Here is a 24,814-nt window from a genome sequence, read left to right on the forward strand (position 1 = left end):
AAGAGGTACAGGATTCGGTTCATCAGCTCTCTCGGCAGTCTTTGATACTGGTTTCTGTTGCGTTCAAAGACCTTGAGCCCGTCGATCTGCAGAACTTAGAGCACAAGAATGAAGACCACAATATTAGCAGCTTATCCAAAGGTCTTGTATATGTTGGTACCCTCGGAATAGACGCACCACTGCTCCAAAGCCCCAAAGAAGGCATCCGTCTATGCCAAGAGTCGGGGATCTTTGTCCGCTTCTGCTCCTCGGCCCCCACGTCAACAACAACACTTGTTTCTAAACAGTGTAACGCTCTTCCGCCCAGAGGAACGGTCACAAGACTTTTCAACTTCTGCCTATGGTCACAAGATCTCCAACGTCAAACACTGCCCCGTTTGTTCGGCTTCTCGGGCTGCACTCGACAAGGATTGCGCCTTCCGGAGGATGCTGGTACTCTATTCAGAGCTTTCCACACGATGGGAGAGACACCGGCATGGGCCGATGCTGAGTCCGTGAAATTCCAGAAACCACCATTCTTGCACGGAATTCTCGGTGGCATCCACTGGGGTCGCTGGTCCGTTGCTGTCAATGAAGAACTAGCGTATTTGTCAATGACTACGACGGCCTTGGTCACGCTAGTTATCATGGTCACTTCTTTTGTAGACACACACGCAAGATCCTTAATTCGGCCGGTTCATGTTATTTGGTACGAGCTGCTTTTTAGCTCGTGGGGCTCTACGGCGTTGGCCATGGACACCCCACGCGTGGGGCTTCTGCAACACAACCCATTTCGACTATCCGACACCTTGTTCAATCCGCCTACAATAAAGGTGGTATTTGGAAGGGTATTTTATCAATTGATTGTTCTTCTGTCACTCGCGTACGGAAGTAAATCAATGGCAGGATATGGAGGCCAGGGAGATCTACGAGCAGGCAGCATGGTCTTTAACTGCCTAGCATGGATGCAGATATTCACTATTTTGACCAGTCGCTTACAGGAGCGCCTGCCTGACATTAGCGATTATTTTCGAAGCGGCCCTGGCTTCTACATCATGCTCGCTGTGATTGTTGTTGCTCAGGTTTTGGTCATGCTGTTTGGGTCCTCTCCATTTGGTCTTGTTTCTCTTGGGCCTGCGAAATGGGCCCTTTGCGTCTACTTAGGTGCTTCAATGATAATTGTGGAAGTGGTATTGAGAGTCGCAATAACGACAAGCACACGCAATTCCATCGGCGTCTCGAGATGGCGCATCCTTGGCAAATCAGCCAAGAATCTTGCATGAAGGTTTCTTGGTGTTGACCGCTTGATTTTAGCAAAATTAGACTTAGTAAAGATGGCATTCCGCGGTTTCAGCGTTTGCCGACTTGAAACAGCATATTGGGGCGTTCCCTAGGTGGAAGGCTATCTGAGAGATCATTGAATTGGTATGTTGCCATTTGTGCTTCTCCGTGATAAGCCATGATCTTTTCTTGGGCCGGGGTCAATGCGAGGTGCAGTGTTCTTGACTGGCAGTTCAAGGTATGGCAGACAGTGAATGTATTGGAAAAGAAAAGAAAGATAGAGTATATTCTTAAGACTTCAGCCATGGGATATCGACGGGTCAAGCTCAATGTGAAGACATCGTACACTTCGAAGTTGAATATGTTTAAACCGCTCAAACTACGCCAATGCGCAATCACCTATATCGCTACATGTCTCCGTGTTCTCAAGAATCGACGAAACAACTGTCAATCTGTTAGCTAACATGCTCCACATGTAAGATGGGCAAATGGGACGTACGGATACTCTTTACTTGCAGATACCATTGGTTCTGCAGAAGCCGCAGCAACGCTGGCCGTCGACCTTGCTAATGCAGCATTGGCGGGCAGTCAGCTCGCCGCTCTCGGAGGTCGGGTCGACACCAAGAGGGCCGGCGGCGGCGAAGGCGGCGAAGGCAGTGACGAGGAGGACCTTGAAGTTCATGTTGATGGTTTTTGGGTGGTGTTGCTTAAAGATAGTGATGTTGGTGGTTGTATAGTGAATGATCGAAGTGGATGAGTATGCACGGGAAATTGTCAGAGGCAAGCAACGTACACTCATTATATACATCTAAGGTGAGTAGTTCGGTCTCGTAGAACTGCGGCTGTAAGTTCAAAACTGGCGTAAAGTCTCTACGCAAATGACCATCGGTATCGGTAAAAGTCTCAACGTATCCTTGGTCTGTGTTTGAGTTAATTAGGGGGTATCTCGTCTCAGTGGGCCTATACGATCCCGTCGGGTTCTAGTCATGTACGGGGTTGCCGACTATGTCGTTCCCTAGAGCTTGGAGTCCGTAACAGTCGAAAATTCGCGGTGCATGTATTCGGGACCCCGCAGGCGTCTCAGACCCTAGGCCACCTCTAAAGGCAGCGGTTTTATAGATAGAACCTGCGCCACTTAAGCTATGTCTACGGCCTTGCTTTGCAATTTTGACGACATGGTACGGTCTGCTACTTCAGGGGAAATTCAATGCTTCTCTTTTGTATCTTGGTCGAGTGCAGAGTGACCAAATTTATACTTCATCGGGTTAGGTGAGCGCGCTCCGGATGGGACATGAACTATGTGAATGAAGTCTGCCAAACTCGCATGAGGATGGTTCATCTGTACAAAGTTCATCTGACTTTCCGGTTACCGCCAACTCGGAAAGACGGCACTCGTAATATGACGATTGCGAGTCAAGAGATTGAAAGCGGGCTGATTGTGAGGCGGATGTTGTCGATCAGCCAGTGCCATGCCGGAACCTCCCTGCAAACCTAAAAATGTCAGCGGACATAATCGGGATGCGCGGCATCCAGATGAACGCCCTTTACTCGCCGATTATTGAACATTCGGGGCTTGCTGTTGCGGCCTGATCCATAAAAGTGTGATTCTCGCTTTTGAGAATCATTGCCCGGCCTGCCATCACACAGTGCTGGCGAGAAGAAGCAGCGGCAATGGACTCCGAGACATACCGCGAAAAGGGCAGGCTGCTCACGTGGTCCGACGATGATTCCAATAGCGACGAGCAGACGCGCAGGTTAAGCCGACGATCTTGGGCGCCGATTACCATCATAGCACTTTCATGTTCAAACCTTTTCCTCGTCGCTTTATGCGCGTGCCTCGCACTGCAAGGGGTCGGTCGACCAACACTACACACCGGTCCGGACCTAGGGCCCTCGTGGCTTCCACCACAAAGTAAAGAATCTTCCTCTTATCCCTTTAGATGTTTCCCAGAAAGGAGAGGGGACAGCACTATGGACATTTTCTAATATGAGGTGTGATACAGTACCGATGAAAAAGACGCTCATTTCCGAACCTATATATGGAGGCCCGGTTACGAATGAGAGCGAGAAAGCTTGGGATGATTTGATGCCGCGTATGTTCCCCAGCACCAGGAAACTTCCGATCGCATAAGTTAATATGTTGTACCAGTCGGCCGAGGGTTCGTCGTCATCAAAAATCAGACGGCGCTTCCTCAGGTGCCCAAGTTCAACGCGACCATGGGCGAATACAAGGGGGTGATATCTGTCTTTCACCAGCTGCATTGCGTGGTAAGTGATTAGCATCCCTACACCTCGAGTTCCTGAATGGAAAGACCCGCGTTTTTTGAAAGGTTTTGAGACATTGACAACTTCAACAGTGGGCGACTCGGGAGGCCTTCTTCAAGTTGCTTCGGGAGGGTAATTCGACCGAGATCGATCTCGGACACCTGAGTCACTGCTGGGACTTCGTCAGGCAAGCCATCCAATGTCGCGCTGACACCACCATAGAGTGGCAGGTGTCGGAAGAGCTCGGGGGAAGTCTGGGATGGGGCTACCAGCATCAGTGCTATGATTATGAAGCCCTCAAGGCCTGGGCGGAGGACCACAGCTGGGGTGATGACAACGAGAAGAATATCGAGTAGATGATTCTCGAAATAAAGAGCAAGTGGATCAAGACGAACGACCCTACTCGTATGATACTTCTCGAACCAGGCTGTCTGCGAGTGTTTGATTCACAGCTAGGCTTGGACGAGCCTTCCTGAACATCTGGAAATGGCGATGATAAATGGAGAGGAAAGACAATGCAGACAATAATTTGTCTCCCAACAACCTCCAGGGCTACGTCAAAGACAAGCAGGCGATTTGTGCCTTTCTCAATCAGGAGCTTCAGCACATTGAAACATCTGTTCTTGAACCCCTTTCGGCTGGGTCTAGCAGGAAACAGACTTGCGATGTCAGCCTAGCCAACCGATCGATCAAGGTTTTACACGGCTAAGATTACTGCCCTGTCTCGCAAGTAGATGAGGCCATCACCGAGAACCGTTTAAATGGACTACATGCTGTAGGTAGTGAGTAAGCAACATCTGAAGTGGTGATCGCAAGATGCACAAAAACCAGCTACCATCAATACCCATCGCGTGTCAGCTGCCAATCATCCGCTGTACCAAAGTAGAGAAGACACTGAATGCTCTATTCGTCATCCAAGGCAGCGTGCCTCGATTTCTAGTACGACATAGATGAGAGGTCTAGTATGCAATTCATGTGATGCAACCTTGAAACCAAACCGAAAGCCCGGAAAAAGACTGAAAAGTTGATGAAGGGAAGGGACACATGTCAAAAGCACGAGATGAAATCAGCAGTCAACATGCGGCTCAGCACATCTCCCACAATGGGCGTGGCAAGACGGTGTGCTTGCGTGGGCCGGAGCGCTTGCTCGTCTCCTTCACTGTGACATAGACGACGCGGCGCTCGGGGTTGCCGGTTGTGACAGACCGGGACTCGAGACCGTAGTAATCGGAGATGGAGTGCGTCAGCCATCGCCTGGAACACGTTAGCGACTGATATTCCAATGAAGGAATCCTACGGCGGCGATGGACACACTTGAAGGAGGCACCCTCATCGTCGCCTAGGGAATCAAAGACCATGCCTGTGTCAACCTCCTCGCTGCCAACCTCACGTCTCGCCTTCTTCCACCCCTTGCCAGCAGCACTCATCCCCTTGCGCCCGACAAAGACAATCTCCTCGTCAGAGGAATCACCCTCAGCGTCGCTCTCCTCATTGCGCTCCTTCAGGAAGTTCCTCACTGGCTCCTCGAGCACGCGGACCCAGCCCTTAACTGCAGGTGTGCGCTTGGCCGTCTCACGCAGGTCGCGAGGGACTTCGCCAATGGCAAGACCAGTGGCCGAGCCGTTCTTGCGCTGCTGCTTCTTGCGCTGAGCCTGCAGCTTAGCCGTCTTATCCTCGATGCGCTGGCGGAGGCCGGTGTCCCAGAACTTGGCAATGTCGTAGGGGACGACCTGGACGGGGTATGTGGGGTGGACTTCCCAGTCGCTCGGGAGGGGAGGCTGGGCGTTGGGGACGCCGACAAGACGGTCTGCAAAGACGGACAAGGCGGTTAGTAGAGGACGGAAACGCTAGGGCGGAGAATGTGGTGATGTCATATGGAGCGGGTAGGCAAGAAAGGGGGTCGACCGACCATTCTCCCATCTCCGACGCTGCCGGCTGCCCTCGTTACCCTTCAGCAGCTGTTCCCGCTTCTTCTGGCTGTCCCTTCGGCTCAGAGGCCTACGGATAGGCGGCTGCTGGACGGCGGCCGCGTCGGTGGCGATAGTCACCGATGTCTTCTTGACCTGCTCGTCGATGTTGATGGCCAGCGGTGTCCCTGTGCCACGAGCGATCGGACTGACGCTGAGGGACTCCAGCGCCGAGATGGTCCACGCTTCGATATCGATTGCGGTCGTTGATGTCTGGGAGGGATCGAGGGGGGCGGGAGGGGTCTGCGTCGGTGGCGGGGGAATCGGCTCGATCACGGGGGCGGCGGCGACGGCGGCCGAAGCGTCAAAGTCCTCCGGGGGAGGGACGGCACCGTAGATAGCCATGCTGGGCGAAACTTACGTTCGAACGGGGTCGCGTGCGCGTTGGAGGTGCGGTCGAACCTCGATGAACGGTCGTCGTTGAGGTAAGGTAGGGTTCAGGGCTGCCGATAAGGGGCGATAAGGGCGACCGATCGCGGGGTGGAGGAGCTACTGATAACTGATAAGACGCGCGCGCGGTGATGAGACGAAGAGATGGGACGGATGAGAGCCCAATGCAGTCTAGATACTATCTGAACGAAGACGAAATGGAGTTCTAAGATGAGGACACAATAGGAGACAGTTGGCGGGGTGTTGAAGGAGGAAGCGAGGTGAGTGGAAATGGACGACGGGGGGTAGTTCGACGCGGACCGGGATCGTCTTAGCTCCGGGATAAGAGGCATGACACATTCGACTCGTGAGCTTTGGCCAATCAGAACGCGAGCGCAAACCATGTCTTCGGCAGGTGATTCACGGGCCATTTGTTTCCTCGCCCTGATTCACTTCGAGTCATCGCCAGTCATTAATAGACTCCTTTATTCGGAGTAATACCAGCGAATAGCAGAACAGAAGAAATGAGGCACAGGACCAATCATTTTATGCGTCGCATATTCGCACCTTGTGTGAGAACCCGGAGTGCGTCTCTTACCGATTGCCTCCAGGGAGTCATGTGCCGCTCACATCCACATACCTCGTCTTTATGGTGTATTGCTGCCTCTCATATTCATTCATTTGCTGTGGCGACGTGTACTTATAACCAAATATTTCTGCATTCACGCGGCGGTAAGCATGGAGCCTCCACTGTCATAGTTGAACGCAAATCATTTCAAGGCTTTCAGATATGTTGTGATGGCTAAAAATGATCCATCAACGCGGGAATGGGAGAAACATAACATCGAACCAGAAACTCAAGTTCCTTCCCGCATGTTAACCTTGAAGGTGCCAACGCGACCCTGCTTGATTTATGGCTATGAAGTGTTTCTCGCCGATGAATATTCCGGCAACACGACGAGAGTTGCTTATTGTAGCAACTACAAGGTACCCAAGAATGAGGCCTGGGTAAACGGAATGAAAGCATTCAGTAGAAAAGCCTCATCTCGTTGATTTAGCTTTTGTGGTAGATGTGATACTACACTGGTTGATTTTGCTACACGCCGACCGCACTCATGTTTTTCTACTCCGTGTTGTCATTCATCTACGGTGCGTCTTCATATGGGGATATTCCTCGACAGCATGCAACTGAGGATGACTCGTCAGGTCATAAGCGCCTTGTAAATAGTCTTGCTATATTTCTTTTAAATCCTTTCTTGTCGAGAAAACGTATTCTTAAATCGCACAATAGCCATCAAACATGGCGTATAATGTCGAATCATCCCGGGGCAGAGGTGAGGGAGGGAAAGGTGATTGAGGTGTCACTGCCTCGTGTAGATTATTTCTCCGTATCACAGGCTCCGGAAGATTGAACGTCACGTTACATGAATGTTTCGTAAAAGTAGGTGGTGCAACAGATTGGAACTTATTGCATCCTGCCTTAGAAAACATTGAAGTGCCTCAATCAATCCTATTTATACTAACTTAGTATTGAGAGTTAGAAACACACTGGACCATCATGCTTATCGGTATCGTACCTTAGGTAAAGTGTAATTTGGATCCGTGGCCCGTTCCAAGCAAATCCCATATCAGACAATGTTCGGAACCGTAGACTGTCTCGTATGTGCAAATACCTCGTAGTGGGAGCCAGAGATGATACTATGCAGTTGGCGCACACTGTGCCGGATGTGTTTTCGCTGTTTAGTGCGGTTCTCCGCTGCTGAACTCATAGTGTAGCAAACATCTTGCTTCTCTATCTTTCACCCTTGACTGCACTTTATAACCTTATGAATAAACCACGAGCATTGCACGAAGGGGCCAGCTACTCACATACACCATGACATAGGGTAGACCTGCCCTTGAAGTTGCCGATCTCAACAATTAGGCTGATAAGTCGTAAAGCTTGACAACAAGATGAGGGGTTCTTCTATCTGGGGTTGCCTGCTGCGGAGTGTTTAGTTTCTTTCCATCCTACGGGCCGTTGATACAACCTAACAATCCAGAATGCGTCGTGACATCTCTAAACCAAAGGTTCCATTCCCTTTTAAACTCTCGTATGTATCCCCCAGCATACAGCCAACGCGCACCCCAAGGCAATCGATCAAGTTTGAGGCTCATAATTGAGTTGATTTCTTCGTGATGGCTTCAAAATTGATTGATTGATTGATTGAACTTGACGGGTTTACTTGCCCCTTGCGGGGGGCGCTGCATACAGCCCATCCAACACAATGAAATCTGCCCGAGTTGAATCGTCCAGTTCAGACGTAATCGCCCAGTAGACTCGTCGAAGCCATCAGACACGCACGTAGCTAAACAAAACGCATGATCTTTCAACCGTATCACCGTCAGTCGTTTCTGTCCGCAGCTTATTCATTAGGTAGTCAGAACTGCTTGGTCGCGACCAAAGCCAACTCCAACAGCATTGTCTATGTTTCCCAGGCGGCGTCGGACGACACAATATGGGCGACTCATCCCCAAAAAGCGATCCTGCCCTCGTCGTCTCCTTCATTGGTGTCTCTGCAAACCATTCCATCAACTCAAACTCCTCAGCGAATTCATAGCCCAGGCCAAGGACGCCCGTCAAGCTTGATGGCAAAGCGCCCAACCTCAATAGAACAGACCACGAAAAGTACCACCCACCAAGGACCCTTCCCAGCTCCCAACTCCCGCAAAACTCCAACGTTGCCCATCTCCAACCAGACCAACCCTGCCCATCTTCCCTCAACCCTCCCTCTCGAGGTCTTCTCACCAGCCAAACCTACGCCCAAGCATCGAAGGGTCCACCAAGAGCACCCCTCCTCCTCCGCAAACTAACAGGAAAGACCAGATCGAGGACCCTCCCACCAAAAGAAAACAAACTTCATCATCGCCTCATGAAAACGTCACGAGCCTTCTCTGTTCCCGGCCGCGGTTGCGCATCGGCAATTTGTACTTGTCTTGTCTTCGTCTCATCATACCTCACACGGCGTGTCCGGCCGAAGGGGGTACGAACACAGTTTACGCTCGGATCCGGCGTTCGCCCAACATTGACCCCTCGTAGTCATGAGCAGAGTTATCCTACAACGCCGTAGTTGGGACTGAGGTAATTCGATGGTGCGATTTCACAGACGATAATTGTTGATTACAGACGATCATTGTTAAGAGACAGAGTTTTCAACGGGCAGGGAGTGTCAGAGGAGTGGATGTCATCTGCATGTTGTGTCACTTGGCTGTCATAACCGGTTTGGCAAGCAGATAACGGCGGTCTATGTGCAATAAAGTTATTGGAAGGGGCTGTCGCGATGCAAAAATACTATTAAAAATCCCAATCCAAGGCTAAAAGAGCATAATCCGGCCCGATAGCCGCTCCTTAGTCATCATGCGTGGTGTTGTAGTTTTTGCGCGGGTCTCCAATGCCGCCCGGGCGCAAGAGAGGCCTCGTCTCTCTTTCAACCTGCCTCTCTTCTCTATCTTGCAAGTGCTCTAGCTCCTCTTCTGTATCAGCATACCTTTCGGGATGGGCCGTGTAGGGACCAGGCAGACCCTGTTCCCAACCTTCGGAGTAGGTTCTGATGGGGTTTGGCCGTCTGGGCTCATCGACCGAGGTGCGTGGAGATTGCGGCGGCTCAGCATGGTGGTCCTGGAATTCGTAGTAGATGGCCATGGCAAGAAGAACACCCTGCATGAGCGCTGTCAGGACGAAGACGCCCCAAGTGCTCCAGCCCTCCCAGCCCAACCTTGCGAACAGGCTGCCGGCAAAGAGGAAGCCACCAGGGGTTTGAATGCACATCATGGGAATGCTCAGACTGCCAACGTGCTTAATATGGTAGGTCGTCCAGATCTGGGGGACATATTGGATTCCCGCCAGGGCACCGGCCATGACCCCGAGAAAGTTTGCCCAAAAGTCGAGGTGGTCGCGGAGAGCCATGCTGAAGACACCAGTAAGGATGATGACCAATAGTCCGTGGATCAGGCACACGGAGCCGACCATGATGGCGGTGCCCTTGGAAGGGGGGTCGTCGGCGAGCTCCTCATCGGGGACATTGGCGTCCTCGTAGCGGAAGTACACGAGGAAGAGGACGAGGCTGCGGGTGCAAAGTTAGTTTCCTGTGGACGCTGACAGGCATGGAGGACGTACATTAGAGCAAAGGAGATCCATTGCACGCCAAGCTGAGCGATGCCCAAGAGACCAGCAGCGCATTCGAAAGTTCCAAGCTCGCTACAGCACTGGATATCTCGGCGGGACGGCGGGACAGTCAGGATGTTGGCAAAGCCCGCGGTTGCTGAGGTTGTTCCGAGGAGGACGAACCAGGGCGAAATGCCCTCGGAAGTACCTCTGGCGACAATTCGATAGTGCTGAGGAAGGTAAGACACGAGAAGGCCGACAAGAATGATGCTGGGAGAGAGAACGTTAGCTGGTGCTTGGCGCATGGAGGATCTCCCCGGAGCTTGACTCACATGGAGATTGTCAGGTTGAGGAAGCCAGGAGAACGCAGCTCCTGGCAGCGGTCGTCAAACAGGGTAGCAACCATTCTGGGCACACAAAAGGCAAATCGATTGTGGCTTCCGTTGGTGCTTCACGAGATTTTGACTGTCCAGGCAGGCTAAAGTAGACGGCCGAGGCAGTCAATGTGGCGGGTGGTTGAGCGGTGTCGCCGTGCGCAGGTGGTCCGTCGGGTCGCGAAGCTGAGATGGCGGTGTTCCGGGAGCAGGCAGAGTAACAAGATGCACGAGAAAGCGCAGGGCTACCTGAGCATTGCGTAATCGTCGGAAGACTTCAATCGCAACTTGGGGTCACGAGATAAGCTATCACTTCGCTTCGCGTCGGTCGAGCGGTCGGTGATTCGGACGGGGGTCGAAGCCGAAATGAAGGAGGAGAGAGGTTGACGGACGGGAACGTTGAGTCGGGGAGGAAAGCTGAGACAGTCCGCGCAGCTTGGACGAAGCAGTGGTGACGGTCGACAAGGACGAGAAAGACGAAGAGCTGCTGGAGCTTCTCGCGCGTCGAATGCCGCAGCAGAGGAGCTCGCGGCGGCGTAGATGTTGTTTGTGGAAGCTGAGAATGAAGCTGCTGGGGAGGAATAAGGTCCGGATCCAGCGGGGTTGGAGACTGAATGCGACTCTGTGCTGGGGAGGAGAGGCGGGAAGGTGGAAGCAGATGGGTGTTCAGTGGCAGATGTGTAGCGGGCACCTCAGGCAGGTGGGCCGTTCCTAGCGGTGCCCTGGTCGCTGGGAGGCAGGTGCCGCTGGTGCCTGGCCTGGCACTCTGGTAGGTGTGCCTGCCCGCGGTGTGGTCAACCAATTTGGTGGGCAGTTGAGGTGCTCAATGCTCACCTCAATCAGATTCAGTGCCAGTGGACGGCTCCAGTAAAGTGTTTGCTGTTGCAGGCGGCAAGTCCCACGCCAATCAGCGCTAGGACCAGGGACATGCGGTTCCCAGTGCCGGCGGGCCCCATGACGTCGGGGTCTCAAGCTGGAAGTCACTTTTGCATCGCTGCAGTGGCTCTCAGCGCTCTCAGTGGTCCATCCCGCTGTGCGCCTGCCCAAACAGGCACCCGGCTCGAAGCCTGAAACTGCGTGCTTGGGGGAGATCTTTGTGAGGAAACTGCGGGTCCACAGGGAGTTGCAAGGGAATCTGCAGCGTAGATGCACCATGACCACCACTCTGCTGCGACCCTGATTCAATGCAGTGTGAGCTCGTGGAGGTCACATACCGAGGTTGCCCCATGTCCTCACCATGATTGGCCCTCTACCGTCTCCACACACCGCCCGACGCTGGAGGTGAGAGCTCAGGTGAGCCATTCAGGTGGAAGGTGAGACATCCTAGACATACCTCACCGAGAATGGCCCCCACCACCAGGAAAGAGCAGGTGCACTGGCCGTAAATTGCTGCAGCTCGTTTTCACCCTCCAAGCTCGCCTCCAGCAGCTCCACCACATCGCAACACATCACCAACAACATTCGTTTCCTTTTTTGATGATCGACCCGTTGGGAAGCCGCCCACATCTGCACTGTGGCAATCTGCATCGTTCGCTATCTCTCGCCACCGTCGACCTGCGCAATCTCTGCTGCTGCATTTCCTTGAATCTTCAACGCGTCTGCAAAAAAGCTCCCGCCTCACTTTGCGCCTCCAATCACGCCCTCGCCCTTGAGTAATGCTAGCGCATCTCGGTTCACTCCCGACCGCCAACCATGCATCCCGACGGAGATCAGCCTGCCGACTCCATTGTGACGGCCGCCGGATCGCCCAACCAGCCAACCGATCCCTATCCGCCCAACATGGACATTGTTGCTACTACCGACTTAGCCGCCGCTGACGCTGCACACCAAACAACAACGCCGTCCAGCTTCTTCCGCCGCGTCCAATGGTCCGCTGACGGTACTACGCTTGTTGCGTCTGCCTCGGACAACCGCATCTCGGCCTACGTTCTACCGGAGGACCTCCTTGACCCGGCCGGCAGACCCCGGACCCTGAGACCCCAAGGCCACCTGCAGCTCCCGGAGCCCTCCTACTCTACTGCCATTGCCCCTTACTTCTCACTGTCCGAGCCGCAGTCCCAGCTCGCCCTTGTTTCCTGCAAAGACCACCCGCTCCAACTCTATCACGTCTTTCCCGCGTCCGAGTCGTCAACTCCGCTATGCTCCTACAAGCTAATTCGACGGGAGACGGAGGAGTACATCTGCGCCGAGTCCCTCCTGTGGTCTTGGCCCGGAACCCATTTTATGACCGGTTCATCCAACCGACTTGATTATTTTGACGTATCACGGACCGGTTCTGATGGCCCCATTCTCACCATCCCCACCATCCCTTCCAAACGGCATCTTCTCAAGGGCGGCGGCGTTGGCATGAAGGGCATGGTGTCGTCACTGTCGAGTCAGCACCCCGACGAGTCCGGCGCGACAATCATTTCCGCCGGTACCTGGACGCGCTGGATGGGACTGTACGACGTGACCCGGACAAACAAAGCCATTGCAAACTGGAGCATTCAGGGCGTGGCCGAGGATCAATTCAAACACAACGTTGGCGGCAACGGTATCGTGCAAACCATCTGGAGTCCCTGTGGCCGCTACCTGGCTATCAACGAGCGACAGTCCAGTGGTATTCTGGTCTACGACATACGCGGAACCGGCCAGCCTCTGAGTCTGCTCCTTGGCCGGACCGCTGCAAGTCAGCAACAACTGACGTGCGACGTCTTCCCGGGCGGGGAGTCAGCCGGGGGCTTCGAGCTTTGGGCGGGGACACAGACCGGAGATGTCTTGGTGTACGAAGGTGTTGGCACCCAGGCAGGCGCTCTTGACAAGTCCTGGGATTGGGCAGCTCATCAATCACCCGTGGGAAGCGTAGGAGTTCATCCCACTGGGTCAGTGGTTGCAACCTGCTCAGGCGCGTGGACGAGCCACGCAGATGGCGACATTGACAATGAGCTGGGGGCTACCGACGACAGCGGCCGTCCACTGTTAACATCGACACGAATCACCGCCGAGTCCTGTGTCAAGGTCTGGACGTTGGCGGCCAACACTACCGACCCCGCTGCGACCGGACAAGGGACAGAATGAATAGCAAGGGAATAGAACCCTTGGACGCCCTTGCAGGCGTTTGGCACCGCGGGACGACAACATTGACGCTAGACATGAGCGAAACTCATCTTTGTTGGTCACGATGCCCATTCCAACCCGGACAGCGACTTCAAGAGGATGCAGCCAGACCGGCACAGTCCAGCCCGTGAAAAACCATGCCTGCGCCGTCTCACGAGAGGTTCAGCATTGGCAATTATGTCACAAATTCTTCTCACGCGAATTATCTAGAAGGATTCCGCTGGCAAGCACCTGGATCCTTTCGGCATAAACTCGAGGGCAATGGTGCGGCTGGGTGCTGGCTCGCCCGAACGGGTGGGATCGATCAAAGGTACTTTCGGGTGGCTTGAAGCCAAGATCCACGAATAACTCAGAAAGCATCCTCTTCCTGTAGCAAAGCTCCCACGCTAGCAGGCCGAATACCGATTGGAGTGCCTCCTCTCGCGAATCTGCAGCTCGGTCAATCAACTATCACAACGACCTGCAGAAGCAAAATCACCAATGGCCGGCTTCCGAGGCGACTATTCTCAGCTCATCCGAAGTTCTCCATTGTCCAGACTGCCCAGCCACACGGGTTCTATGCTGCCCGGTGCATCAGATGAAATTCCAGAGGACAAGAGTTGGGAGTCGAAACTGGCTCAGGCTGTGTTGTGGTAGAAGGGGTCCGAGGGGTGGTCGGCGGCCTTCCGGCTCAACAGTCGGACGCGATTCACAGGCTGCCTCTGCCTTGCGTACCCGAGTTCATCTCACAAACATCACGGTTCCACGCATGCGAGACCGAAAAATAGGCTTCACATGCCATCGTATTATTGGACATACAGATATTCCATCAGCCGAACGGTGAACATCAGCCCAGTCCTAGAGAAGACGATGCTGTGTCGTCATCGCCGATAGACCGATGGCCGACAGATCGACTGAGCAACCACAACGTCAGCTTACCTTGCAGCAAACATTCTCATCAATCTCCTTACCCTCGGTTTCCATCACGATTCCCCATCTTGGCGAGCCCTGAACACAGACCCTCCCCGAAGCACTCAAACAACCCCGCCAGCATGTCTGACTTGAACGGCGCCGCGACCAAGCGTTCCTTAACCAATTAAACTATTTCCCAATCTGGACACGTTTGTTCCTGACTAGCAGCCCCCATGCTGCGGTCTCAGCCCAGCAATTCGAAATTCGGATGAGAAGACCACCATCTCGAACCCTTCCTCTCCGCCCGCTGTGTAATCGGCAGCCCCCCGTTGGTGCTTTGCACCGACTTGCCCATTTTGGCCGTGCATATTCCTTCTCGAGCCGGTCGTGATCGGCTACACCCTTGGCTGAGAGCGGCTAAGGCCCAATTCTGATCTTCATGGGATTCGCCGCTGGACAAACAAGGTCTTCATGCTATGTCTGGCGCCACAAACGAAACAAGCTTAATAGCGCGGCCATGTTGCGGTATGTGCCGTTATCGACGGTGCGTGAGTGGGTGCAAACTTGATGTTCCTTGGCCTGTGGAAACCGATTTCTGCTAATCATCTCGACGGACTAACAAGTCTCGACTTCCGGCCGAAAGCGAGAAGACTTCCCTAGTGTCACATAACGAGAAAATGCTTTGATCCTCAACTCAACGCACGTCTCGGCGATGTGATACATGGACGGACTCTGGCGACTCAACTGTGCAGCTGCTCTACCTGCACCTCCCCACGTCAGGAGTCTGACTTGAGATTACTGCATCCAAGCGGCCGGCAATCCGCGAGCCGGAAGCTAAAGAAAGAAGCCTCATCGAACAATCTTTAACACACCTTATATCCCATAAATACAACCGACGATGCCAGCCAATATCATGAAGCTTTTTCCAGGCCAGCACCTATCTCTCGCTTTCAGCTTCGGCATCTTTCGCTTCTAGCCTCTGCAGTCCTGACCTTCGGGCGGGGTGTTCGATTCGTCACAGTCGTTTATCAATCCCCTTTTCTTGTTCTTGTTGTTCTTGATTTTCTCAAGTCTAGCAATCATGAAGACCGCGTCTTTCATCACCGCCCTCCTGGCCGGCGTCGCCGTTGCCCACCCCGGCATGAACATGGAGAAAATCAGGGAGGAGGCCCGCCTCCAGAACCGCCAGTCTGGCGGCGGCGGCGGTTCCACCGAACTGATTGGAGACCTCGCTACTCTTCCCGATGCAAAGCTCACCAAGACGGGCCGCGAGATCAAGGCCATCTTGACCCTCCAGTCCAGCGGCCAGGACCAGGCCTCCACCTATGAGGCCCCCGGCAAGAAGAACTCGGCCGAGTGCAAGGCAGACAAGTGCTGCATCTGGAAGTTCATCGCAGACGACATGGTTAAGCAGATGGTCGGCAACGCGGGCCGCTGCAACAGCGTCGCCCGCGCCTCCGTCCGTCTCGGCTTCCACGACGCCTCATCCTGGTCCAAGACCTCGGGCGGTACCGGCGCCGACGGCTCCATCATCCTTGCCAACGAGTGCCACACCCGCGACGACAACAAGGGCCTCGAGGAGATCTGCGACACCATGCAGGGCTGGTTCGACAAGTACAAGAAGTACGGCGTCTCCATGGCCGACATGATCCAGTTCGCCGCCAACGTCGCCACCGTTGCCTGCCCCCTGGGCCCCCGCGTCCGCACCTTCGTCGGTCGCAAGGACACCACCAAAGCCTCCCCGCCGAACCTGCTGCCCTCTCCCTTCCAGAAGTCCGACGCCCTGTTCAAAATGTTCGCCCAAAAGTCCTTCACCCCAGACGGCCTCGTCGCCCTGCTCGGCGCGCACACTACCTCCCAGCAGCGCTTCGTCGACCAGAGCAGAGCCGGCGCTCCGCAGGATACCACCCCCGGAGTCTGGGACGTCGCCTTCTACGGCCAGACCCTGAACCCCAGGACCCCGCCCGCCGTCTTCAAGATCCCCTCCGACGTCAGCATCTCCCAGGACCCCAAGGTCATCGACACCTGGAAGGCGTTCGGCGCCGGCCGTCGTGGCCAAATGGCATGGAATCAGGTACGCATCTCCTCTCTCATCCCTCTTGTATCCCCATCTCTAATACCTCCCAGGCCTACTCCTCTGAGTATGTCCGCATGTCCCTCCTCGGCGTTCCCAACATGAACGATCTCACCGAGTGCACCAAGGTCCTGCCCCCCTTCAAGGGCGCCGACTTCCGGATGCCTGACCAGTCCGAGCTTGACAAGTTCATGAACGGCATCCTCAAGTCGCCCCAGGCCGTCCAGGCGCTCGACGCCGGCAACATCATCCCTCCCACCGCCCAATAGATTGATGGCATTTTTCACTTAAAGAGCGCGCATTCCACAACATCACGTACATAATGGTTCAATCCGACCTTTTCTTTTCAAGATCATAAGCCTGTATAATATTACATGTAAAAGCCAGATGGATTTCCATGGCGTTTTCGGTGTTCTGATGCATAAAAAGGGAAGCATAACCACAGGGGCCGAGGCTGGCCGGAGCCTGGCGATGTGGCGGTTTGTGTGCGAAAGGGGGAAAACTCCATTAGCCTTGTTATCGGATGAATACCTTCTTGATTGTTTATTCTTCAATAGCACTCAAATTTCAGACTTGCATCTACCTGCATCTGCATGCACCTTCTTTCGGCATTCCAAGAGAGATAAACGTCCCACAGATACAGTCGGCGGCCCTCCCCGAAGAAACTGCAAACGCGTCTCGCGTCTCAAAATCGCCCCAAGAAAGAAAAATGTGGACATGAAGTCCAATCTAGATCACATGAGGAAAGTAGGTTGAAAAGAACCTTGTTTTCTTCCCGCCCGAGCCAGCAGGTCGTGTCTGCAACGTGATGCGAGCGCGCACGTCCGTACGCACGCGGCGACCACTGCTACTCAAATTCGTCCGAACGGCGCTGCAACAGCCGCAGATGGGTTCGTCGGCTTCCGGGAGGGCATGCTGTCGTATTCCAGACGCGCAATGACTCTGTTCAGCACCTCGTGTCCTCTCTCTCCCAGGTATCGCCCAAAGACCTGTGCCTTTTGCGCGGCAGGCATCCTGAAGAATCGTACGAGTGGTTCTTTTTCTTGGGGCCCAAAACATCCTCTGAACAAGGAGATGGTGAGCTGTGCCGCGTAGACGTTCAGTCCCACGTGTCGAAAGAATACCTCCCACTCGGTCTCATCCATCATCAGCATGTATCGTGCTGTTGTGATATTCTCCTTGACGTATGTTGATACTAGGGCGCACGTCCATGTCTCAAGGGTATTGGGACCGCCTCCAATGTAGATGACTCTGATGACGCAATCGGCGGAGATGCCAACGCCAGATGCGAACCCGACGAAGGAGTTGTAAGAATCAACATCGCTCTTCCCGAGCGGCCCAACATATTCTTCACTGCTGCTTTCCGACACCATGATGATGAGCCGCTGGTAGCGTAATGCGACTTTGGTCACGCGTTCACGAAGCTTTGACAGCTGTTGTCCGGAGTTCAATGGCGCCTTCTGGCCAACTTGGAGTATGGTGGTAATGATGATGCCAGTTGCTGGAGATGGTATAATGTCGGCTTCAAAAAAGAGCGGAGAAATTGCTGTCGATATTTGAGCGCTGTTTGGTGACCAAATGGTGTTGTTGTATCGGGAGAAGTCTCGGTCAATACTTTCTATGCCAGGAAGGCTGTCGATTGCGGCCATGATATTTCGAGGAAGGGTAGTGGAAATTACGATATGGGTCTTGCCCTCTATGGTTAGAACCGGAGGGAGAGGGGCAACTGTACTTGGTAATTGCCGTTCAGGCTGGGAGGTCGGAAGTTTTAGTGAATTCTCCAGGTTCCTTGCTCTCGTCATCGGTGATCTGGTACCTCGGTCTGGTGTTGGAATGAAGTGGCTCATCGTCTCCGAGCGGGACTTGTTTGAGGGATGTAGCAGCAAATGATTGTCCAGGAGTTTGCTTGTAGCATTGGGCTCGTTCTCGCCCAAGAGCAAGCATCCGCTGCTGTCTTTCGTTGCATTTCGACGTTTGCTAGTGCGGCGGAACTTGTGCCCGACAGTGGGAGATTCAAGCTCAGCATCATGTCCGCCAACGAGCTCCGCCAGCTTGCGCTTCTTGATGACGCTCAACAAGTCGATTGTGGGGCCGTTTTCGGAATGGTCCTCGTCGTCCTCGTAATAGGGCATAGGCAGCTCCTCGTCGTCGTCTTCACGAAGGATCTTCAGCCCTGACTCCCTACGGACGCAGTCGGCGCTGGTGGGTAGACGGGCGCCGCGGCAATCAAAGATTTGTTGAAGAGCACAGTCATCGCCAACTGTCTCTTTCAAATTGACAGATCCCAACGAAGCGTTGAAGGGTTGCCACTTCAGCTCAATATTCTCAGACCGCATCTTGGGCCAAGTTGGCGCCTTCCTTTGACCATCAAATTCGAGGCTGATCCAACGGAACATCTCAGACGCCCCTTTGGCAGGAATTCCAGACCATCGTGGCTCTGGGATACTGAAGTCGACGACCGGGGGCTGAAATCTGGCAATGGCATCAGCAACATGGATCTGCTCTTGCTCCGCCATCCTCGTCAACTCTGCGTTCCTGTCTTCGAGTAACAGGCTGAAGTCTTTTTCAAACTTGGCGTCTGTCTCATGCATGGAATCGCTTTCAGCGTCTTCATCTTTGGAACCCAGGCATGGAACTGTGTTCAGAAGCGCTCGGCAAGAGGCTTCGTCTTGACTGGCCGATGGAGGCTCTTCAGGCTTGCACAAGATGGGCACCTCCAGCTTCAGATCCTGGGTGGGCTTTGGAGATGGAAAAATATCCAGAAACGGGGGGTCGGATGGAAACCCAATCATCTCCGTCACATCCACGTCAGGTTGGATCGTTTCCATGGTCATCTCATCCATCAGTTTACCAGCTGTGTCCAAGTCATACTCAATGAGACTGTCGGGTTCGGACAAAGGCTCTAGTATACAGGCCTCGCTGGTCGGTATGAATTCCTCTTCCGGCCCCGAGGCAAGTGGCGGTGGCATTAGCGGAGGTGTCATGGATTGGACTCGGTCCTACATGGGATATTAGCGGATTCTCTTCCTCGATGGCACGCGTCAACCCACCCGCTTAGATATCTCGAGGAAGATCAAGTTTTCAAGATCTTTGTTCGTCCACTCTTGATACACAGCTTTGGCCACGTACGTCAGGTCCTCTTCGGTGTAGTCGATTTCTTCGGGCTCGGCTCCTCTAGCGAGCTGATCATGGAAATGCCGAGCAGACTTGGGCAGCGCAAGGCCTTCGTCCTTATCCTCATCAACAGGCTCCATGACGAGGGGGTTTGGTCGGCGAAAGAAACAATGCAGCTTCGCCTCAGAGATAGTCTTGCTGAAGGCTTTGGAGTCGTGTCTCGGGTCGGATCGGAGAGACGGGAGCTCCATCTTGCTCACTGCCGTCGCAAATCGACGCTGAGGATAGCTTGCTTCCAGGGCCAGCTTCATCATGTCGGCCTCGTCATCGATCCCGATGATCTTGGTCACCGCATTGTCGAGGTTCCCCTTCTGGAAGTCGGTCTCTGGAGGGAAGACCGGATCAGGGATGGCCAGTGCAGAGAGGTCGGCTGCATCTTCGATGGTGGCAGTAATCGGAAAGTAAGGCGACTTCTGCAGCTGATCAAAGATGGCTTTCGTCCGGGTCGAGATGTGCCTGTTCGCGCTGATGAACAGGCCTTCCTTACGGGCATATTCTCGTGGACTCGGCTCTGCCTCGTTCATGGCGGTGGATCGAAAGGACCAGGACCGTGTCTTAATGGGATTGCAAGATTGTTGAGATGGACAATAGATGTATTGAAAGAATCGAATGACTGATCCGCGTCTTGGAAAGGGACAGCCGACGACGACAATTTGTTGAGAACTGGAGGAAAGGGTTGGAATAGTTTGGCAGTCAAAAGTGTCGTCATGGTGCAGACGAGTTACTTGGGCAAGAGCAGTTGAGCACCTTCCGTTCCATGGGAGGCAGCTCCTGCCCCTCGTGAGTTGAGTTGCGAGTGAGGAAACAGCAGGACCCCGTTGCTTCTGTTCCTTCCCACTATTGACTGGTGCTGCATCTTCCTCCCCTTCCAACTTCACCTTCACACAATAACGAGAAACACAGAAAGCAATCACGTCTCCTTGTAACCCGTCGTAAGTAAAGTCAGCAACATATCCAGGCGGTCGCAAACTAATTCTTCAATATCAACCGTTGTTGCAGGCCCCCAGCGTCTCAGCTCCGACTCTGCGAGTTGGCACCGGAGCCGATCATCACCCTCAACCCCCGACAGCCCCCGACAAACCCCGACTGGCTGATGAACAATGGCCGCGCTCTTGTGATTGTGTTGCGGAGGATGCAGCCAAAAGCCGAGCTGGCATCATCTCCGACGGTCCGACCAACAGTCCCCGCTCCGGAAAAACAGCGACAGCCTAACATCCGACATCCATCGGATCTAAATCGTCGATCGGCGCGGTCGAGGTTCCACCAATGCCCCATTTCTCTGTCTCCCGGGCTCCATCTTCACCACCGTCCAGCAAACTTCCGCTCTCTTTCAGCTAGACTTCCCGCTCCCTCTCGGCTCTTTGTGGAGTTTGCGAGCGACGCATCGGACGATGAACCGTTTAGCGCAAGGGGCCGCGCTGGAGCCGCTGGAGACCGTCGCGACCCTCCGCGTTTGAGGTCCCGTGACGGCGCAGAGTAAGGCAAACAACTGCAAAAGACTGCAAAAGGCAGCTGTATCCAGAGGGGCCCGGTCCTTGCAGGAGACGACGACATGCCTATTTCGGGCCCTTTGCATACAAAGTATAAATGGTCGCGATCCGCACCTCGCTCAAAGACCCAGCAACAGACAAATCCACCTTCATCAGATCTGACCAGTCCGACTAACGACGCTTCCCCTGAACCTACAATCAACTGTGACCCGCAAGATTGAAAATGGCGACAAAGCTTGGCGATAAGAAGTCTCTCCGCATTGGAGTAATGCTCGAAGCCGTTCAGCTGAGCGACATCATGGGCATCGACCTGTTTGGCAACATCTCGCTCGAGTACTACGACAAGGTCAAGGCTTTCGACCCAGGCTTCGCTCCTTTCGAGGGACTCGCGCCCGAGATCAAGTTCTACTTCATCTCTTCTACTCTCGAGCCCGCCGAGATGACACCAGGCCTCAAGTTTGTCCCAAATATCACCTACGACGACTGCCCGCGCGACCTCGATCTTGTCCTCATCGGCGGACCTCTCCCCTCCCATAGACCACCTCAAGCCGACCGCTTTATGAAGGAGGCTTTTGCCAAGACCCGCGTCTGGATGACAACCTGCATCGGCTCGCCGTGGCTGGCCAGTGCAGGCGTGCTGAAGGGAAAGAAGGCGACAGTCAACCGGGAGTTCTTGGCGTTTGCGAGGCAGGTACACCCCGACACCGAGTGGCTTGACCAAAGATGGGTTGTCGAGGAGAAGGAGTACGACGGCGAGGGCAAGGGCGAGCTCTGGACGGCAGGCGGGGCGGGAGCTGGTCTGTCGATGATCATCGAGTATCTTAACCAGAACTTCGATCCTGCTTACGTCAAGAAGATCGCGTTACAAGGCATCGGAATGGAGGAGATTGAAACGAACCAGTTCTACAAGACAACATACGGATCGGGCTCGGTGAAGCCTTGAGTGGCTGAGAATATTTATCCAATTGATCTCATTGAAATACAAGACCTTCACATCCACGAACTTGAGCGTCTTCAGACGCCGTTGACAGGTCTCTACGCATCTACATACCGAACGAAGAATTCGGGAGAGTCATACCGGTCCCAGCCCTCAGGCACAGTCCTGTCCGCCGCGATCTTCAGCGCAAAGATGCTAAGACGGTACCATCCAGCCGGAACCCAAGACCCGTCAGCCAACGTACCGTCCCACGGGCTCGTCCAACCGATGGGTCTGCGATATGTCACAGGGTACCCCGCGACATTGCCCAGCGTGATGACCCCAAGCCCGTTGTCCTTCGCGTCAGGGTTCTCCTCTAGCGGCACAATCTCCACGCGGACCTCGGCGCTGCCCATGACCAGCCAGACAAACTGATCAGGCAGCGCACCAACCGGCAAGACCAGATCCGTCGTGTTGAGCAGAGGCTGCGCCCAGTCGGGATGCTCCGCGGGGGTAGCAAATTGGAAGGTGGTGTTGGCTGCGACCTCAGATCCAAGTGGGTCGTCGCTGCGGCTGAGCCAGATACGATTGGAAGCAAGGACAGTGACGTTCTTCATGGAGCCCGCGGCACCAATATACGGCACAGACAGCGCGATCTCGCCGTCGGCGTTGGTTCCGTTAAGTGCAACCCAGCCGGAGTACACAGGCAGGGAAGCAGCGTTGAGGCCCTGGGGCGGAACTACACTAATACGAATTTCACCCGTAGCATTCGGCTCGAGGGTGAACGACGACGGTTCAAAGGTCAGACTGGCATAGACCGTCTCCAGGTCCGGGGAGCTGCTGCGGTAAATGTCAGACAGCGTGATGGCTGTCAGAGCCGGGACGTGGGAGACGTTATATGTGGCGGGCGTGTCGCCGACGTTGGTGACTGTGAAAGACGCCTCGGAGACGAGATTGTCGGTGTCGTCGAAGGAAAGGCCCGCGACACTGACTACGGATGTGGCGTAGGCTGCGTCGATGGCTTGGACCATGCCGGCGCCCTGTTGTGGGACGGGCCCGAGGCCGGCGTCGATGTTGGGGACGCCGTAGTTCTGAGAGAGGCTCGGCTTTGCGGTGGATGCGAGAAGACGCTTAATCAAGTCGGGGTCTCTCGTTCCTCGTGCCTATCGGTGTCAGCTGAGTTGTACTGATGCCTGTCCTTCTGTTTTTCACGGCTTACCTGGGAGACGAGCGCGACAATACTGGCCACAAGAGGCGTCGCCATCGAAGTTCCAGACGCTTCGGCATACTCGCCAAGGGCTACCGGCCATGTTGAAAGAATACCAGCGCCGGGTGCACCGAAGCTTGGAGCGAGGGTGAGCTCGAAGGTTGGGCCCCAGCTGGTGTAAGCGGACACCGTTCCGGGGCTGTCAGCCCCTTGGCTTTGGTACGAAGAGACGGAGATGACCCCATCGCCGGTGCTCGGCGTGCTGATACCAAACAGACCCTCGGTGCCGCCGACCTCGTTACCCGCAGCAAACGTGCAAGGAACCCCGGCATCCACGATCCTCGCGACAGTAAGGGCAAACGCCTCACCGGCCCATCCGCTTGGTCCGCCGATGGAGCCAGTGATGATGTCCGAACCATCCTCGAAGGCCTTGATCACACCGGCCATGAGGACATCACCCGTCGTCTGGCCGTTGCATGCAAACGTTCGGTACATGCCCAATTTGACATCGGGGCTAGCGCCAGTGAAGCCCATGGGATTCTCCATTGCCGCAATAATGCCGGCAACGTGGGTGCCGTGGCCCAGGCAGTTCTCGAACGGGTCATCGTCTGGTACCGGGGTATTCGTGCCGTCATACGAGTCACCGACAATGTCCTCGCCGTACTCTACCAGACAACCAGGCCCGAAACAGCCGCCTAGGGCCGGGTGGGTGTAGTCAATTCCAGTGTCGACGATGCCGATCTTGAGACCTTGGCCGGTGTACCCCTTAGCTCGGAGCTTGTCGACCTGGGTCATGACATGAGGCGGCCAGGTATCGGTCGAGTTGGCCTGGCGCTTGTACTTTGAGGTGGTCGACTTGTCCTTTCCAGTCCAGGTGATGTCAAGCTTGGGCACAGAGATCAGGGGCACAGGCCAGAGTTGCTTGACCTGCGCCAAGCTCGCAATCCTCGCAGTCGTCTCGTCGTTGGCGTTCTCGACATTGACGGAGACGCCGTTGAAGATCTTGGAGTTGAGGGCCAAGCGCTGTGATACTTTGGCGAGGCCTGCTTCCGACTCGAGCTTTGTCATTAGACTGGCGGCATCCTGGACAGGTGTTAATATCATGTTTGCGGAAACCCTAGATCAACTGACCTGGTCATCGGCAAGTTCGAGGATGAATGCGCCTGGAACTGTAGTCTTCTCAATCGTAGGCGCAACCTCGTCCCTCTTCGAAGAGGCCGAGACGAGACTCGCGACGCTGGCCAATGCCGCGACGGAGGCTTTCCAGGCAACCATTTCGATCGATTTTCTTCGCCGACTTCAGACCTGAGAGCCTTGCAGATTAGGGCCTTGATCGCATTGTACCTGCATCTGCCGACCCCTTTATAGCTTCCAGCTTACACCACCAAAAATGCTGTGATGCCCGTCTTGGCTTCTGAGGTTGCATCAAGCACTATCGCCATGCCGCCGTAGACCCACCAACCCATCCCAATCTCGACATCTCGGATGGACGAAGCGACCTCGATGCGGGGCAATACGAGTCGGCTTGAGAGCAATTGAGCAAGATAAGCAAAAAAGCTCATTGCAGGCGATTGTTGCGCAGAATTA

General features: G+C 54.5%; 8 protein-coding genes across 8 annotated transcripts; 4 read left to right on the top strand and 4 right to left on the bottom strand.

Annotated features, from left to right (window-relative positions):
- Positions 1-3,268: 3,268 nt before the first annotated feature.
- Positions 3,269-3,881, top strand: ustYa-5 (Oxidase ustYa; the record flags this gene model as incomplete). The annotated part of the gene is made up of 4 exons (XM_037323323.1): positions 3,269-3,353; positions 3,410-3,528; positions 3,618-3,690; positions 3,748-3,881. The coding sequence occupies 4 exons, from the start codon at positions 3,269-3,271 to the stop codon at positions 3,879-3,881; spliced, it is 411 nt and encodes a 136-aa protein (XP_037177594.1).
- A 729-nt stretch (positions 3,882-4,610) lies between these two features.
- CGCA056_v008076 (uncharacterized protein) lies at positions 4,611-5,837 on the bottom strand (the record flags this gene model as incomplete). Its single annotated transcript, XM_037323324.1, has 3 exons — positions 4,611-4,779; positions 4,840-5,332; positions 5,435-5,837. 3 exons carry the CDS (start codon positions 5,835-5,837, stop codon positions 4,611-4,613), a joined length of 1,065 nt encoding a protein of 354 aa, XP_037177591.1.
- Positions 5,838-9,249: 3,412 nt separating this feature from the next.
- On the bottom strand, positions 9,250-10,411 carry CGCA056_v008077 (Uncharacterized protein; the record flags this gene model as incomplete). The annotated part of the gene is made up of 3 exons (XM_037323325.1): positions 9,250-9,964; positions 10,018-10,275; positions 10,338-10,411. 3 exons carry the CDS (start codon positions 10,409-10,411, stop codon positions 9,250-9,252), a joined length of 1,047 nt encoding a protein of 348 aa, XP_037178131.1.
- A 1,660-nt stretch (positions 10,412-12,071) lies between these two features.
- Positions 12,072-13,436, top strand: gnr1 (Guanine nucleotide-binding protein negative regulator 1; the record flags this gene model as incomplete). Its single annotated transcript, XM_037323326.1, has 1 exon — positions 12,072-13,436. The coding sequence occupies one exon, from the start codon at positions 12,072-12,074 to the stop codon at positions 13,434-13,436; it is 1,365 nt and encodes a 454-aa protein (XP_037177589.1).
- Positions 13,437-15,447: 2,011 nt separating this feature from the next.
- vpl2 (Versatile peroxidase VPL2) lies at positions 15,448-16,709 on the top strand (the record flags this gene model as incomplete). The annotated part of the gene is made up of 2 exons (XM_037323327.1): positions 15,448-16,440; positions 16,494-16,709. The coding sequence occupies 2 exons, from the start codon at positions 15,448-15,450 to the stop codon at positions 16,707-16,709; spliced, it is 1,209 nt and encodes a 402-aa protein (XP_037177590.1).
- Positions 16,710-17,291: 582 nt separating this feature from the next.
- On the bottom strand, positions 17,292-20,138 carry CGCA056_v008080 (uncharacterized protein; the record flags this gene model as incomplete). Its single annotated transcript, XM_037323328.1, has 2 exons — positions 17,292-19,439; positions 19,491-20,138. The coding sequence occupies 2 exons, from the start codon at positions 20,136-20,138 to the stop codon at positions 17,292-17,294; spliced, it is 2,796 nt and encodes a 931-aa protein (XP_037178554.1).
- A 1,189-nt stretch (positions 20,139-21,327) lies between these two features.
- On the top strand, positions 21,328-22,047 carry inhA-4 (Isonitrile hydratase; the record flags this gene model as incomplete). The annotated part of the gene is made up of 1 exon (XM_037323329.1): positions 21,328-22,047. The coding sequence occupies one exon, from the start codon at positions 21,328-21,330 to the stop codon at positions 22,045-22,047; it is 720 nt and encodes a 239-aa protein (XP_037177715.1).
- Positions 22,048-22,139: 92 nt separating this feature from the next.
- On the bottom strand, positions 22,140-24,502 carry apr-2 (Subtilisin DY; the record flags this gene model as incomplete). The annotated part of the gene is made up of 3 exons (XM_037323330.1): positions 22,140-23,183; positions 23,240-24,310; positions 24,359-24,502. 3 exons carry the CDS (start codon positions 24,500-24,502, stop codon positions 22,140-22,142), a joined length of 2,259 nt encoding a protein of 752 aa, XP_037178553.1.
- Positions 24,503-24,814: the final 312 nt, after the last annotated feature.

The sequence above is a fragment of the Colletotrichum aenigma genome (genome assembly GCF_013390185.1).
Source record: "Colletotrichum aenigma strain Cg56 chromosome Unknown KSG_Cg56_contig05, whole genome shotgun sequence".
Classification (NCBI taxonomy): Eukaryota; Fungi; Ascomycota; class Sordariomycetes; order Glomerellales; family Glomerellaceae; genus Colletotrichum; species Colletotrichum aenigma.